General features: G+C 35.5%; 1 protein-coding gene across 28 annotated transcripts in view; it reads left to right on the top strand.

The window, feature by feature from the left end:
* sxc (O-linked N-acetylglucosamine (GlcNAc) transferase sxc) overlaps positions 1-2,847 on the top strand; it is a 100,822-nt gene extending 97,975 nt beyond the window's left edge. For all 28 annotated transcript variants that reach the window (XM_076495641.1, XM_076495632.1, XM_076495626.1 and 25 more), the window contains one exon: positions 2,403-2,847. In XM_076495641.1, coding sequence (XP_076351756.1) covers positions 2,403-2,559 — 157 coding nt within the window. In that variant the 3' untranslated portion in view covers positions 2,560-2,847. The remainder of the gene's footprint in view (positions 1-2,402) is intronic.
* The last annotated feature ends 13,705 nt before the right edge of the window (positions 2,848-16,552 follow it).

Raw genomic sequence — 16,552 nt, 5'->3', positions numbered from 1 at the left:
AGGCTTTTTTTGTTTAGCAATTTCAAATGCAATCTCATATGAAGCTTCCACTACGGCTGCACTCTGCTGCTGAAACAACCCACTTCTATCGAATCTTTGGCTTTTAAGACACCGTTCATGCCGTTTGAAGAAATCCAAACCCTTCTTTGCGTGTTCTGGATGTTTCAAAACACACTGTGGTTTCTCGATGCCGTCGTTGGCGAGCACTGTGGTGAACCCAATGTTGAGGCAGCATTCTGAGTATCTGCGCCGTTTAGCCATGGACGTAACTCACCTCTACTGCTTACTTATCTCCTTGATAAAATAAAATAAAAATGTTGAATAATGAACGCTTTGGCAACTGTAGATCTTACACTGACTACTTGTGGGGGGGTGCAGGTAGAGTAATGATGGGGTAAGTATTGGGAGGGAAGGGAGCGTGACCAGTCGAGCGATTCGTCATCCACCAATCAGCAACGGACATGTGACTCACGTGTAACAGTGAGCACACACACACACACTTAATCACAGCTAAACAGACACACAAGCATACATACAGTTGCAGACACAGGCACATTCACACAGGCACATTCACTCACAGGCACTCATACATACACCCATAATATCACCTAATGACATTGAACTAACGAGCACACGTGTTGCTTTGCACCGAAACAAAAAAAATGTAAGAGCATGAAAATGTAATTGATGAAATAAAGTTAATGTTATCCCAAGCTACTTCTAACAAGGCTATGCTTCTCCCCTGCCAAGGCTTTTCGACCCCCTAGGGGGTCGCAACCCACCGGTTGGGAACCCCTGGCATAAATCCTCTGTATGGATACAGTATTTTCCCATTGCCATTGTAACTGTCTGCTTTAAGAGTAATTCAGGTGTTGCATTGGGCAGTTTAACTTGTGTGTACTTGCATAGAATGATGTAAAAATCCATTTAATCCATCAACTGCTTAAAGTATACAAAATGCAATGGAAGGTGTGATTAGAAGCCTTATTCTTGGTGAATTTGTACAATGTTGATTACTGGTAGTATATCATCAGACTTATAATTATTACAGTTATCACAGGAGTAAAGACTTTGTATGATCATGTACTACCCAGTAGTTAAAGCTACATGTTAACTATTAATGTTGACATAGATAATGCTGTTTTGGTATTGACACAGCTGATGCATAAATAATAAATGACCTATCAACTCGTACAGACAATCCAAATTGCTTTCTAACTTCTGATTTACACACTTGTCATTTTCCCTAGAAAAAAACAAGTAATATTCCCACCCTCAAAGAAACAGCTCTCACCCCTAGCGATCTGGCACTACAACAAAGCAAGGAGCCACACTGCACTCATATGTGAATTCCCATCACTATTTGCCAGCCAGTGTCAACAGTACCTCTTCCTGTTAAACATGTTTATGCCCTCAATAAAAGTGATTTATCATACATGCAATGATTTTTCATCTATTGGCATTGATAAGGTAGGATATGTGACATCCTACCATGGAAAGTGGGTTTTCTTGGTATACTCCTGTTCTCTCCCCCCTCCTTCCCAAAGCAAATTTCCATTACCTTTGGATCTGTTGATCCAAACCCTGAAAAGCCCTATTTCTTTTGTTCCTTTAATCCTTAAACATTTTAAAATCAATAATGAAGTTTAAGAAACAGACAAAATATTTACTTTAAACACCTATTGCTGTACTTGACATGCATCTCTGTTCTCATCGATTTGATCGATTACAGCTGATCTTTCCCTGTCAGCCAAGCAACTGCCCAACGAAGCTCTCCCTGCTCGTTCTTCTTGGCTTTTCCAGATCCCTTGTGGTACCTAATCAACAAAAAATATCTTCAATTCTCAACAATTTAAGATAATTCTTAAGTCCTTTGCCTTTTAATTTGCAATCACACAGTGGTGGTGAAGAGAAACTTGTGTTCTGACTGCCTATGGTTATTTTTCATTCCCAAATGGGGAATGAAATAATAATTTAACCTAAATCACCACCATACAATTTTGTTGATGTCATCATACTGAAGCAAGACGTAAGATGGCCCACAGCTTGCAATGTGGAAATGAAAAAATTGTTGAATAGGTAACATGTTTTTTGTTTGACAAATGAAAGCTAATAGCCACATGAACTAATTAAGTAGAACATATTAAGTTATTAGTAAAAATAATAATTATTGGGTTAAATATTTCAAATTTATATTCTGATATATTTGAATCTTCAAAGTATGAAAAATCTACAAGTTGCATAGTGCAAACAAAAATGCTTATAACAAGAGTTATATGTGTTTACACAATGGAAATATATTTGAGTTTAATATATGTATGTTTACTGTTATGTATTTTCTTACCCTTTATCTCATCTTTTGGAACTTTTATAATTTTTTAAAAATTGTTACTCTATTTCAGTTTGAAAGCAATTCGTGCTAAGGTGTGGCGAGCCAGAACAGAAAGTAATTTGTTCAACGTGAAGGTGTATACATCTAATCTAGAGAAGCTGTATAGGAAAACATGGGAAAAATATGATAAAGGAGAAAAACCAGACCACATCACTAACTGGCCTTGAATAGAAAGTGAGGGGTTGATGTCTGTAAAAGGCATGGCTTTCATTCTTGTGAATTTTGTGTGTTTGTGTGTTTTCACACATGTGGCCTAATGATATAGGACCTTTTGATCAGTAGAATAAACATGAGGATTTTGAAGCCTACAGTATGAAACTTAAGGAATTTGACAGAAAGAATTAACTTCTGTTATAGCGGTGTTTTAGTTATGCAATATTATGTCACTTATGATCATACATTGTGCTTTTGTTGATTCAAATAAAGGCCTAGAAAGCATTACTGTTCCAAATTTATTGATGTTTTTTGTGTCCTTTCTGGAGTATTATGTAAGGGAGAATATTTCTGTTCCCACACATACACATTAGAATAGCATTTATGTTGATATCCAACTAATTACTTGCTAAACTTTGGTTATTGCCATAGGCCCTTGTCAGGCATAAATTGACATTAAAGAGAAGTGAAGAGAATTCTGGTAATTTCAGTGTGTTTGGAAATGTATCTTCTGTCGATTGGCAGCCATAAATGTCAAATGGCTTATATTTCAGTCGTAATCATGTTTTTTTAAAAATAATGGTATGATTCCGAATCGTATTTAGTCAAGTAGTTTACACGAATTACCTCATTAACTTAACGTGAGGTAGTTTGTGCAAAACAAATGTAAAATTACGAAGTTCAGTACACGTTAGTGTATACGCAAATAAATGTAACTTATTGCATGTAATATTTTCTATACATATGATACACAACAGTTGTTACAACACTCGTATTTTAAAATTATAAATCATTGTGTAACTTGTATGTTTGTACGTTGTTTGTTGCAGTGCCTATAAATTAAAAATGTATCACGGATAAATTTGTTTGTAGCAGTTAACGATCATGAAATTCCTTGCTGTACATGTCACAGTAAACTTTTTCAAAAAAACGTTTTTTGTTTTTTAAAATTAGTAGTGCATGCTTTGAGACTTCACCACGTTTAATATACATTCATTGTAAAAACGAAATTGGTTAATGTTTTTTAATAATGAAATTTTATATATCTCGAATGTTAAGGTCGTTTTTCCAAAAATTTTACGAAGATGATTTGTGAAAAAGTGTAATTTCATTTTTCTGCTTTCATTATACAATAATAAATCAAACAAGAAAATGTTAATATATTGGTAAGTGTGAAACAAGTTGAACACATGACCACCGTGTAACTAAAATGAAACATGTGCAAAAAAAACGTGAAATGTAACCGAATTTCGTTACTAAATTTAATAAAAGTAACAGGCCATTGTTTTAATGCTTTTACTTGAACTTCGTAAACATGTAACTCACAGTAGGACGATCTATTACTCTTATTTAATACGGGCAAATTACTTTTTTGTTGGAATTAATATAAATAACGTGTTATCGCTTAGCTCTCACTTATTATTAAAAGGAAAGGCTAATACAGTCAAAATTTGATAGGCCTAGTTAGCATTACTTAAATTAAGAATATAGCTACTGTTCTTCTATTACATTTGTTGAGAAAGACTACCATATATATTTTATAAAATCAAGTAAAAAAAATTAACTGTGGCAATGATTCTTACACTTTTATATTGGTTGGTCCAATTTGGTTTACTTGGGCAGTTTATGAATATTACTGCTGAGTGAATGGTCTTATTAATGCATTGTTTAATGAGACTAAACTGAAACCATGTCGTAATTTGTATATTGTTACTCAGTTAGGTCTTCAGTAATCACCTGAAAGTATAAAACAAGAAACGAAGGTTTAGACTTCTTAATATAGATTACGCTAATGTCTAAATAAAGATCTTATACCGTTTGCATGTTCTATAAAATAAAGCAGAAATGAAATTTGCTAATACGAGACATTTCGCCTTTAAAATTGGAAGAATGCAGTGGTTTTGTTTAGTACGTTATTTCAATCAATATTAGTGACTTTAGGCAAAAAGAAGCGAGATCGTTTCGTTACCCTCTTTCTGTAGTACAACTGTATTTTGTTTAAAATCAGTGCAAGTTGCAGTTACTAAATTCTAAGTATAACAGTTAAATAATTTTAAATATGATTTTCCTTTGGGGAACTGCGAAGACCAGTGTCAGAAAATGGCTTTCATACAATCTTTATCACGAATGACGTTTTACTTTCATTATCTGATTGTTCGCGTCAAAACTGTGAAATCACATGACATAAATTTAGTAAGACAATTTCTAGATGTGTGGCTAAAATTACGTGAGGAATAGTAACTGCACAAGGCAAATAGAAGTGAAACATGACACACTGTGGAGACTATTACTTTAGCCGTTAGCTCTAGGGTCTGAGATGTGTTCTTAGCGCTTTATGTCTTCCTTTTCAGTGCAAATTAGAATATCAGTTTTAGACCCTCTTATTTACAACGGAGTGTTGCAATGCTAAATATAGGATAACCAAAACTAAATATCTTTAATTAATGAGGATAAAAGCCTAACCAAATTGGTTCTTTGCTGCTTTTAACCTTTTTTTTTTTATAGTGTTAATGCCTTTCATTGATACTTGTCTATATTTTCAGTATTTTTAATTAAATTTTTCTTAAATATTGTAGAACTACATTAACAATGATGAAATATTGAAATTGTAATCTACTCATTACGTAATCTTTATTTTTCGTTGACAAAAAAAATGAATTTATTTATGTCGATGACATCCCAAGAAAAAAATCAAGATATTTTGCTCAGTTATTACTAACGTGGTCTGATGTGTGATTTTACTGTCATGTTTTCTTGGTTCTCAACAAACGGTCATTGTTCTTGCATTATTTCTTTAATTCAGTGTGGCTCAATACTTTTCTATAGCAGTCCCTACAAATTTGTGTACTTATTTGGGACCACTTATTTTTTTAAATGTTAGCAGCTGTGTCCACACACTGATATCCAAACGTATTTCATGCTGAAATAATCTGCCATAATACAGCATCAATAAACTTTCAAGCTCAAGTTTACTAGGATGCACTATCGCTAAAAGATACATAGCTGTTTTAAATCCACCTACTTTTTATAGTGGTTGTAAATGTTTGCAAGCGAGGATAAATATTCCTTATGCATGCTGGTATGATTGTATGCGTCGAGTCGTCTCGTTGTAGTGATTGATCTTTCACATTTAGACGATGTAACGGAAACCGTGCATTGGGGAAAGCGATTTTCTTGCAGTGTTTGATGGCCATGGCGCATTATGAGAGTTTGTCTTTGCAAGTAGGAGATATCCACTTCCCCATTTTAATCGGCTTCTGCTCAGTGAGTTCTGGTGAAGATAAGTCATTCCAGTTTATAGTAATCGCTGATTAAATAGCAATCGTTTGTTCAAATAAAACAGGGCCCGTGCCCCAGAGTACTAGTGTATGTGTAGGCTAATTCTAGAAAGAAATGGACAATAAAACACATCTGAGGAGTTTGCACAGTTGACAAGTATTTATGTTTATTATGTATAAAATACATTATTCATTGACAGCCCTTACACACCGAGAGGAAAAGTGTAATTGATACGAGCGACCAACAAGCATATTTGTTTTTATAATTTATGCTAAAAATGTTACATGTAACATTTTTGTTATAAAATGTACGTGTATTTTATATATAACATATAACACATACGCAATTGTGTTGTAAATTACATAAAATGACAAGTTTACCAACATTACATTGTGCAATGGATATTTAATAGGTTATTAATTATTTAAAGATATGATATTGATGTGTTCGAGTGATATGAGAATCATCCTTCTAAATTGGTAATGATGTGATCCACGTATGGCAGTGCAACGTTAATGCAGTGGTGATCTGATGAAAAGGCAGGGCAGTTGGCTGTATGTTATAATTTCGCATATCAGTGACAGTGCCATTTTAGTTTGTTTTTTTAAACTCGTATTTATATCTGCTATCCATATGTTAAACAATGCATTTGGAAATAGCCAATTTAATTTTAACTTTGAATATTATATAATTTTATTTAATATTTTGAACTGTACATCTCCTTCAAGTTCCATTGATGTGAAAATGATATTTATGAATGCAGGTTTCACAAAATTTTATTTACTAGCACACTTGGTAGGCTAGTGACGCACAAGCCAGCATTAAGCAATAGTATTAATATGAAATGTTTAACTGATACAATAAAAAGTAGCTAACTTCACATTAAAATAGTTTTTGTATCTGATTACATAAAAATAACAGAACGAGATGTAATACTAGCATTCCATGAACATTTATTGTTGCTCACGGACATAATTTATATTAAACTTGATAGCTGCTATTTATAACTCCTTGTAAGAAGATAGGTATACTAATACAACAGGCCCTGATCAAAATAAATTTTAGGCTGCTGATTATTTTACTTACTCTCATACATGCAGAATGTTTTTAAAAATTATAATTATTTAATGTTTCAATTTCACGTACACAGCACCCGTAAAATGTGCATTATTAAGCAAAAGAGAAACCTGAGTCGCTCTCCTTCTTGGCCCAGGCCTTCCTTAAAATGGTTTAACTATCACATAGAGTTGTTATTTTTACATGTATAACTTAAGATATGAAGGTGATTTGTGAGGAAGCTATACACCCGACGTTTTCAGGAATATCTCCTGTGGTTGCTTTGCCAGTTACCAGGTGGTATGGTGGGTTACATTCTACACAACCTTCTACCACTCAAGGTAGAATCTCTTTTCGTGGATGGTAGGGATCATCTGCACTGCAACCACCCTGATCTTTGTTACCAATGTTAATGTCTTGGTGAAGACTGTCCTGCCTCTATCTTCCTGGGACATGGAACCCCACAAGATACATTTTGTGCCATAAAGCTTTTCTTCATATTTGAAATATAGTGATTCTGTTGGAGATTCAAACACATCTGGTATCTTTTATTTTTTGGTAGTATCACCATAAAATCTGACAAGTTACCTCGCCCTATCAGTTTTTGCCTTCTTGGGTAGCTTCAGTAGTGGAACCGATTCCTGTTGCTGGACCACTTAAAGGACACTTTTAGCTGGGATGGCATTGAGTCCAATGACCCAGACTTTCCAGTTTTTCAGTGACATCAGCTCTATAAAGATACTGGCACCAACCTGCTCATCAAAATCAGAAACACTGATGAGCAATGCATCTTCATCCATCATTGAATGGTAAACGTCAATTTACTATTCTCTGCCTCCACAATGACTTTATGCCCCTCACTACAGAGGAAGTCCGAGGCATCCTGATGTAATTATGAGGCTTTTTAGGTTATTGACGAATCCATCTTCACAGGGGAAAAGAAAGTGTTTCACAAAATTTTTATAGGAAGAAGATAGGAAAGCCATTGGCTATTAAATGAAAGAGATATTTACCAAGACTAAAATTTACTTTTAAATACTAGAACTCCAGATTAAAATATATGATTCATTGAATCTAACTAGCCAAAGATATCAGATTAGTGCATAAAATAAGGAAGGGAAATCATAACACTCAGTTACCACCGTGAATTGGGTACTGGTCAAGTGACACATACAGGGGCTTCACATATGTTTACACTCATTCTCGCCTGTAAAACATGTATCCAGAGAATCTAAGTTCTTCCCAATTCTTAAGTTTCCAATGAGACATACTGGCTCTTTGTTATCTATCTCTGCTTGACATTAGAAACAGATGCCACTCTCTTTGATCCAGTTTTATTCAAAGCCTACAGTCTAATTGTTATGTAAACAAAGCTAAGTCCAGTAGAAAATAATGGATGTCGAGAGTTTTTAGATTTTACACAGCAAGCTGACTCGGGTAAGCCACTGTTAATATATCCTATGACTGTTAGTCGTTGCCATTGTTGTTCGTTTCGGTCTTTCTTTCATTTACACATATCTAACATTTCCATGCTTCACAACTATATTAAAGGAGATCAAGGAACCTTTTGGTTCATTTAGACTGTCCTATTCACTAAATGAAACTAAATCTTTAAGAAATATGTCTTAAAGCCAGTCATTGTTGTTTAGCTATTTTTCAAGTTTTCCTTAATCTTACTTAAATTAACTGTATCCAGCACATCTGAAGACAATCTGTAACAGAGACCAACTTCCCTGGTTGTAAAATAAGGCTGACCTCTTCCTAGTCAAAATTTATACCCCTAGTCTTACCATTCACACCATTAATTATGAAAATAAAATGCTTGACGCACCCCACTTATTCCCCAGAAATCTGAAGCATCTCGGTCAGATCCGTATAATTTTTTTCCAAGGAAAAATAATTTCAGAGATTTTATCCCATCTTTATATGATAGCCTTTTTATCCCAGATATCAACCTAGTAACTATCCTCTCAACTCTTTCCAACAGTCCATGTCCTTTATAAAGTAAAAATCCTAAGACAGAACATAATGCTCTAAATGTGGCCTAACTAATGACTTATAGAATGACATTATAACCTATTTTGACTTTTATTCAGTATTTCTGAAGAGACAAAATCCTATTTGCCTTTCCACTAGCAACAGCACATTGCTTAACACTCCTACGAAAAGTGGGTTATTAATATTAGGCTAATAATTTTGTATTTAAATGAAATTGCTATTTAAATCCAATAATGAATGGATTAACGAGATTCCCACTGTCCCTATCTACTATCTAGCGAAACCACAGCCAGGGGAACGGGCTTGGAGAAATCAGGACTAGAAACGTCTTTTCATAGGAATCTTAAGAGACTGATCAGTAAAACTACAAAGATATTTTTTCACCCATAACACTATTAAGGTTATTCCCATTACAAGTATACTCATAATTCAAATTGTGATATTTTACTTATATTACCTTGCATTTATTATAACCAAAAGATACTTCCCTTTTATATTTTCTAAATCATCAAATAATACAAAACTATTTGCAAGACAATAGCGTCCTCCTCATAGCTAGCAATAATCAAAATTTTAATTTCGATCCCCTATTGGCTGTGGACTTGTATCGTTAGAAACTGTTTTAAGTAACTTTGTTCTTAATAACAAACAACGTCATTGATGTAAATGAAAAAAGGCAAAGGTTTCAACACTGAGGCCTGAGGTACCCCACTCGTAACATGAATCTAGTCTAACTAAATTCCATTTATAGAAACTAGATGTAAGAAAGCAGAGTTGGCAGTGGGTAGTGATGACTAGCTACCATTCCTCTAATACTACGCTGCTAAATTAGGGACGGCTAGCGCAGATAGCCCTCGAGTAACTTTGCATGAAATTGAAAACAAACAAACCAAACCAATCTCTACTATTTAATCATAGTTTAATTTTTTTTCTTTATAATGGAGTTAATGGCCTTTGTACACTTGCCAGCCCTTACTCTACATAAACATAAATCATCGATTCCAAAAGCTTTTTTTCCCATTGAACTGATCCCATTAATCCAACCAACTTGCTCTTCCTTACCTATTAACCTAATTGAGCATTCTGCTCTAATTAAGTCTTGCCAGTATCCCTTACAGAATTAAGTTATCATGGCCCTTTTACTAAGGGCCTTGTGCTCAGCAAGTAGTTCCTTTATTATACCATCTCCTACATCATTGATTCCTGTGTGTACTACAGATACTGTGTCACTACTAACACCCTTTACTAAAGCAGTTGCTTTGTTTGTAATGTCCTCTACTTATGCCTCTGAATAGTATAATCTCATTTTTTTTCTCTATTTACCTCACAGACTTCTTTTCACAAAGTCAGACTGTTTAATTATTTTAAAAAAATTTCCATTGTGCATGACAAAAAATATTCCTGTCACAAAAATACAACACTGGGAACACCTTATGCGTATATTTATTATGAATTCTAAGCCATTATATGCGAATTTTATATTTTTGGCTATTGCACCCACTCATTAATATTTCACTTGGTTAGGTTAAAAATATTCTTGCATTATGTTTTTGAGAAACGCTACACTATGTAACAAAATTTTTACTTTTTCTTGTTTCTGGCCATAAATCGTTATTCCCAATTGCTTATGCCTAAAGTAAATGGAAAAGACCTATTTTTCTCTTCAAACTTTGCTTTTGTGACATGGGTAATGAAATTTTCAAATTTACCTACTTTCCATAACATTCCAAGTTGATTCAGTGCTGAGTAGCTGAGTTCGAGAATTTTCTCGAACTTACAAAAATTTTTAAGACCGTGCTAGTAGCCTTGAAGTATGATGAATATGGCTGGAAGGTTATCAGAGACTTCAAAATGGTGGCATTCCTGATGGGTCTCCAAGGAGGCTTTACCAAGTTTCCCTGTTATCTTTGCCTTTGGGACAGCAGGAACACTGCAGCACACTGCAACAGGAAGCACTGGTCACAACGGACTGAGTTCTCTGTGGGGAAGCACAATGTCAAGGTGTGAGCCACTAGTGGACCTACAGAAAGTGTTGTTCCCACCATTGCACATAAAATTGGGTCTTATATATTAAACAATTTGTCACAGCTTTTGATAATAAGCCTTGCAGCCTTCAAATACCTTCGAGACTTTTTCCCTGAGCTGTCTGAGGCAAAGGTCAAAGCTGGCGTATTCGTTGGGCCACAAATAAAGAAGATCCTGGAGTGCACAGAATTTCCCAAGAAGCTCAGTAGGAAGGGGAAAAAAGCTTCGGGCAGCTTTGTCGCAGTAGTTCAGTAGTTCATTATCCAGGTCACAAAAGCAAAGTTTGAAGATAACAATGGCCATTTTTTGTACTTTTACAACACAAGCGATTAAGAAATAACTCATACTATCCAGGAACAAAATTTGTGTTATATAGTGCTATATGAAACTGTTTCCTCCCTCTCATCATAGTTTGTTTCTGTTACTTTGTCTCTTCAATGAAAAACTAACCTTCTGAACAATAAATATCTCAACGTAAAAATGTAAGCATTGTCTCGTCATTAATGACAATTATCGGTACACTGTATTTTCACAAAACGTTCCGGGTAATCCATTACAATTAATCTGAATTTCAATAATTCTCAATGTTAAGAGCACGTCCTTTGTCATTTTCCTCTTATTTCTTTTTTATTTATTACCATACTCTTTATGTTATAGGTTCAGGTGTGTTAATGTTTCTTAAAACACGTACGAACACCTCACTTGTTTTATATACATTTATTGTCAACTACCTATGCTACTATTATGTTCACCAAATAGTTTATACAGTTTTCTTCCAGATACTACGTTAACCAGCTTGGCAATGTCATCTAGTGCTGTAAAAGTCAAATCATAATACATTTCAGGCTTCACAAAATAAATAACCCCTATTAAAATTCAGGCAAATCAACAGATTCGAACCAAAAGTCTTATTTACCAAGATTGAAATTTATGCTGTTGTCACTAAATGTTAATACACACATAGAGAAAGGAGGACTCCCTTGTAGATCGTAGATTCATCATATTAACCATGAAGATCAATGTGAAATCTGGCCCAGCATGGCACTTGACTCGTAATCTGAGGGTCCCAGGTTCGAATCCCCGTTTCACCAAACATGCTTGCTCTTTCAGTGGTTACGGCGTTATAATGTGACGGTAAATCCCACTATTCGTTGGTAAAAGAGTAGCTCAAGAGTTAACGGTAGTGGTGATGACTAGCTACCTTCCTTCTAGTCTTACACTGCAAAATTAGAGAGGCTACCGCAGATAGCCCTTGTGTAACTTTGCGTGAAATTCATATAAGCCATCTTTCATACCAAAATCAACCTCAGCTTGACTTGACAGCATCTGGACACCAGATCCAATTCATTTAACCAATAAGAGTCTTCTCACGTGACGAGACATTCATTTGTTTGTAGTAAAAGAAAGGAATTAATGTGAGTTGCTGTATTCATCTATCTAAAATGTATGCATAACCTTGAAGTGACTTGCTTCTTCCTGACAATCAATATTGAAAACAATCAAACTCTGTATTCCAGCATTAACACTTCACGGAAGTCAATACAGGAGTTGCTTTATTAGATGTGTGTATATATGGTGTTGAATCTAATCGAACATCCTCCATGTCCTCTCTTCCACCATTTTTGCACTTCCCCAGTTCAGAGCTTATACACAACACAGTCTCATGAACCTCCTCTTTACCTCTGCCATTTGCAACTGTCTGTACTGTATATTTATAAACTTCATTCCTTACCAAAATATCCCACCTGGGATTGTTTTCCTTCCTCGGTAAGCCATGCTTTTTCAGAACCAACGATCTGCCATTGCTCCTTTTGGCTTTCTTATCTAGGCACAATTGGATGAATTAGGTCTGTCCTTGGATAACATTGCAGTATCCACTGGTCAGCCCATCCCACCATGGCTTATTACAGTCCCCAAATGTGCCGTATCTTTAAGTCATCTGAGAAAAGCAGACACTCCCAATTGGAAGTACCGTCTTTTATTTACTGAACATCTTTCAAACAATCTTTTCATTCCAATTTATATGGATTGTTCCAAATCAGGTAACTCTGTGGGCTCTGCCATAGTTTGTGGCGGTTCGGTGGTTGCTAGAAGAATCCCCTTTACAGCTTCTGTATTCACTGCTGAACTGTACCCATTTCTCTTGCCCTGGATCATATTGAAGCTAAGCAGTACTCCAACTGCACTATTTATACTGACTCGCTTAGTTCTCTACTGGCCCTGGAATTGTTTCACGTTGGCTCACATCCTGTTCTCGCTGATATTCACAACTGACTGGCCCGTTTCTCTTTAACATCTACTTCTATCCAGTTTTTTTGGATATCAGGCCACGTTGGTATTTGCGGGAACGAGCTTGCAGACATGACAGCTAAATCTATCTGCTCTGGCACTATCACCACTGTAACTATTCCATACATGGTCCTGTATTCAAGGCTCAGCTCCTTGCCAGCTGGCAGTTGACTTGGAGTGAGCAATGTGAAAACAAATGAAACCCTATATTGGACTTTGGCCGTCTTGCTTCCCTAAGGATCGGAAGGAAGAAGTTGTTCTTACTAGACTACACATTGGTAAGTTTTTAATTCATCGTGTACTTTTATCTGAAACTGATGCATCGGTGTATAGTCTATATAACACTCAGATCACTATAAGCCACATTTTACTTTCTTGCCATCGTTACGACTCTCGATGACGGCACCATTTTAACACTGCTCGGTCCCAAGGTCTGTCCGTAACATTAGACAGTGTTATTGGTGATGGTGACACTGTCTATCTTGATAAAGTTTTTAGTTTTTTAAAGGCCATTAATCTTTTTAATGTCATTTGAGTGTTTTAAATTTATACATTAAACCTTTTTAATGTGGTTCCCTTTTAAGAATCAAAATCTCTTTAGTTCGATTTGAAATTGGAAAATGGCCATAACATCAAATAACTCGACACCAGGGCTGGAAATGCTAACTTCAGGTGACTAACGCTGCTGTTTGAACTATCCTTTAGTCATCCTGGCGAGTTATTGTTACAATTTTGCTGCATGTCTTTTAAAACTTTTATTATTTTAATTTTTGAAAATGGCCATAATGACACATAACCCAGAATCAGGATTGGAAAGGCCAACTTCAGGTGGCTGACGGTGATTGTTGTACTTATATGTTAGTCTTCCTGGCAGATTATGATAATTACCATTATGCTACAGAAAGTCCTTTACAACTTTTTTTTGCTGTAGTTTCTCTCTCAACATTGTTGACTGGATGTCAACATTCAACATTGGTTTTATGTTGTTTATGTTTTTTAATGCTGTTTCATTTTTACCTTCATTTTCTTTTATGAATTTTACAACATTTACTTTATTTTTACCTTTTTACCAGACGTTTGGCGCAGATAGCCTAGCTGCTTTCTGCCATAAAACACTAAATTAACCAATCCACCAACCAACCAATCATGTTCTTCTCTCCAGCAAGATTAATTAAGTCCAACCAACACTAGTTAAGAAGTGTAGGAAAGGTGCATATAGCACCGTTTCAAGCAATTACGAGTGCAAGAGGGTGTGTTTTGTCATTGTTGTTGGTCCACAAGGCTGCTGCTCTGACTGCAGTGCAATTACTGGTTTTCAAAGCTTTGCTGCAAGAAATACTTTAGACATTTCATAACAGAAAGAATGGAGGGCACCATGGTTAGCCCACACTTATGAGGACAAACTGAAAGAGACAGGGTGAACATCAACAGAGTATTGTTGGGTCTCCTCTGCAAAGGATACTCTCTGTATCTCTTGCCCACTCTCAGAGCCTGCAAGAGTTTATTGCTACCTACTTATTGCCATAAAATATATTATGAAGCAGGTTAAAGCTTGGTTGATACATCGGAACAGTAGAAGAGATCCAAGTTGCTCCAGGAGTTAATTTCACCAGCCAACTGTTTACTGAGTTTTATAAATGATACGTGTGGTGAATACTCATACCTATCACCTCTAGTTTGGTGCTTTGGTAGAATATATAACTTACCAAGTTGATGTTTGTGAAGTTTGTTTATCACAAAAGAAGGTAATGAGACAAACACTTGTCATACTTGATGACAGCATATAGAACAATGAAACAAGGATCAGCCGTCTGTTTGCTGAACCTGGCCGTCTACAGGTGGGAAGTTTTATTCCACCTGGATTTTATATATGGTCCTCCACCCCGAAACAATGTCTCTAGCCTCCTTAAGAGCATGTTGAGTGACTAAGATAAAGAATGATCAGTGCAAATGAATTTCACTAACAACACAACGTCACAACAGAAGTGCTAGAGCCAGACAGTGAAAGCACAGGTTTTTCAGTGTGACAATTGGGTATGGATATGATACATGCTACTAGTGTGAAAGAAACTGGGATTCAGCTGGATTGGTCTATACCTCATACCCTGATATGTATGAGCAATAACTGCTGAGAGATATGCAAAAGTACATGAAACACGCTAAGTTGCTACCATTGCACTGAGGACCTACCTTCCTGACCTTCCTTTGATGCAAGATAAGTTGTAGGTACTTATCAGACAGTTTTCAATGAACCAGATAAAGAGTTGTTGTGCACAGAAGCAACTGCTGTTTTTGACCAGCAGACGACATGCAAGCTTCCTGGAGTCATTGATTCAAAGAAAGTAGCAATCCTTAGTAGGGTCTTGTAGAATGAACAGATAACATTTTGCAACAACTAATCCATTATCAAAGCTAGAATACTTAGTTGCAAAACTATTGATCAAAATGGTCTAGTGATCCCTTGCTTTCCAAGCTCCAAGTAGGAATGTGAAATACCATGTATGCACTACACTATATTCTTTCATTCAGTGACACATATACACACACACACAGAGTTATATATATAATTGGAAATTGAAACCCAAATCTGATAGTACAATATTGGCTTTGATTGCAGTGATGAACAAGAGTAGTTTAATCTTTGATGGTTGGTGTTGTTGGCTAGCTGCCTTCCATCTAGTTTTTCGGTCGAAAATTAAGGAAAGCTGTTCACAGAGTTCTGTATGTAGCTTTGCAAGAAAACAAACTACGTCTCTCATTTTATATGCAACAATGTTGTTTTTATATCTAGAGGTGAATGTTTCTATACATTTTAAATTTGGCATGTATTTCCATTTGCCATGATATTTTGCTTTCCTCAGTCAGTCGGCGTGTTTTATGTAGTTTCTCTTATAAAGTATTCGTTCAAGGTACTTAGATTTAGAGAATCTACAATAACTTTAAATGACTTAGGGTTATCTCCTATATTCAAATAATTTCAAGCTATTTCAATATCACAGTACTTTCCCATTTTCAACAAACACAATTTATATTTTGTCATGTTAATTATAACTTGTTTCTCAGTTTATGAATTTCTTTGTATTACTAAGTTCGATAATCTTGAAAATATTTCAAAGCACCCATGCCATACTTGTGATTTTTAAAAATGATCAGACATTTCATTTTGGTACAACGATGACATACTGATCTGTCTGCTAATGTGTAAGGTCGTGTATATTCCTGCTAAATTAAGGAATATTAGGAGCAGTATTTCGTTCGTTTAACTATGCAAATGTTACGATCTAATGTAACTGAGACTGACCGTTGGCACCCTATAAAACCAATGAGGCAAAAATGGAAAGTTTCAGTCATTGAAGCCTG

The sequence above is a fragment of the Tachypleus tridentatus genome, chromosome 3, assembly GCF_004210375.1.
Source record: "Tachypleus tridentatus isolate NWPU-2018 chromosome 3, ASM421037v1, whole genome shotgun sequence".
Classification (NCBI taxonomy): domain Eukaryota; kingdom Metazoa; phylum Arthropoda; class Merostomata; order Xiphosura; family Limulidae; genus Tachypleus; species Tachypleus tridentatus.
This window is presented reverse-complemented; position numbering and strand designations above follow the sequence as displayed.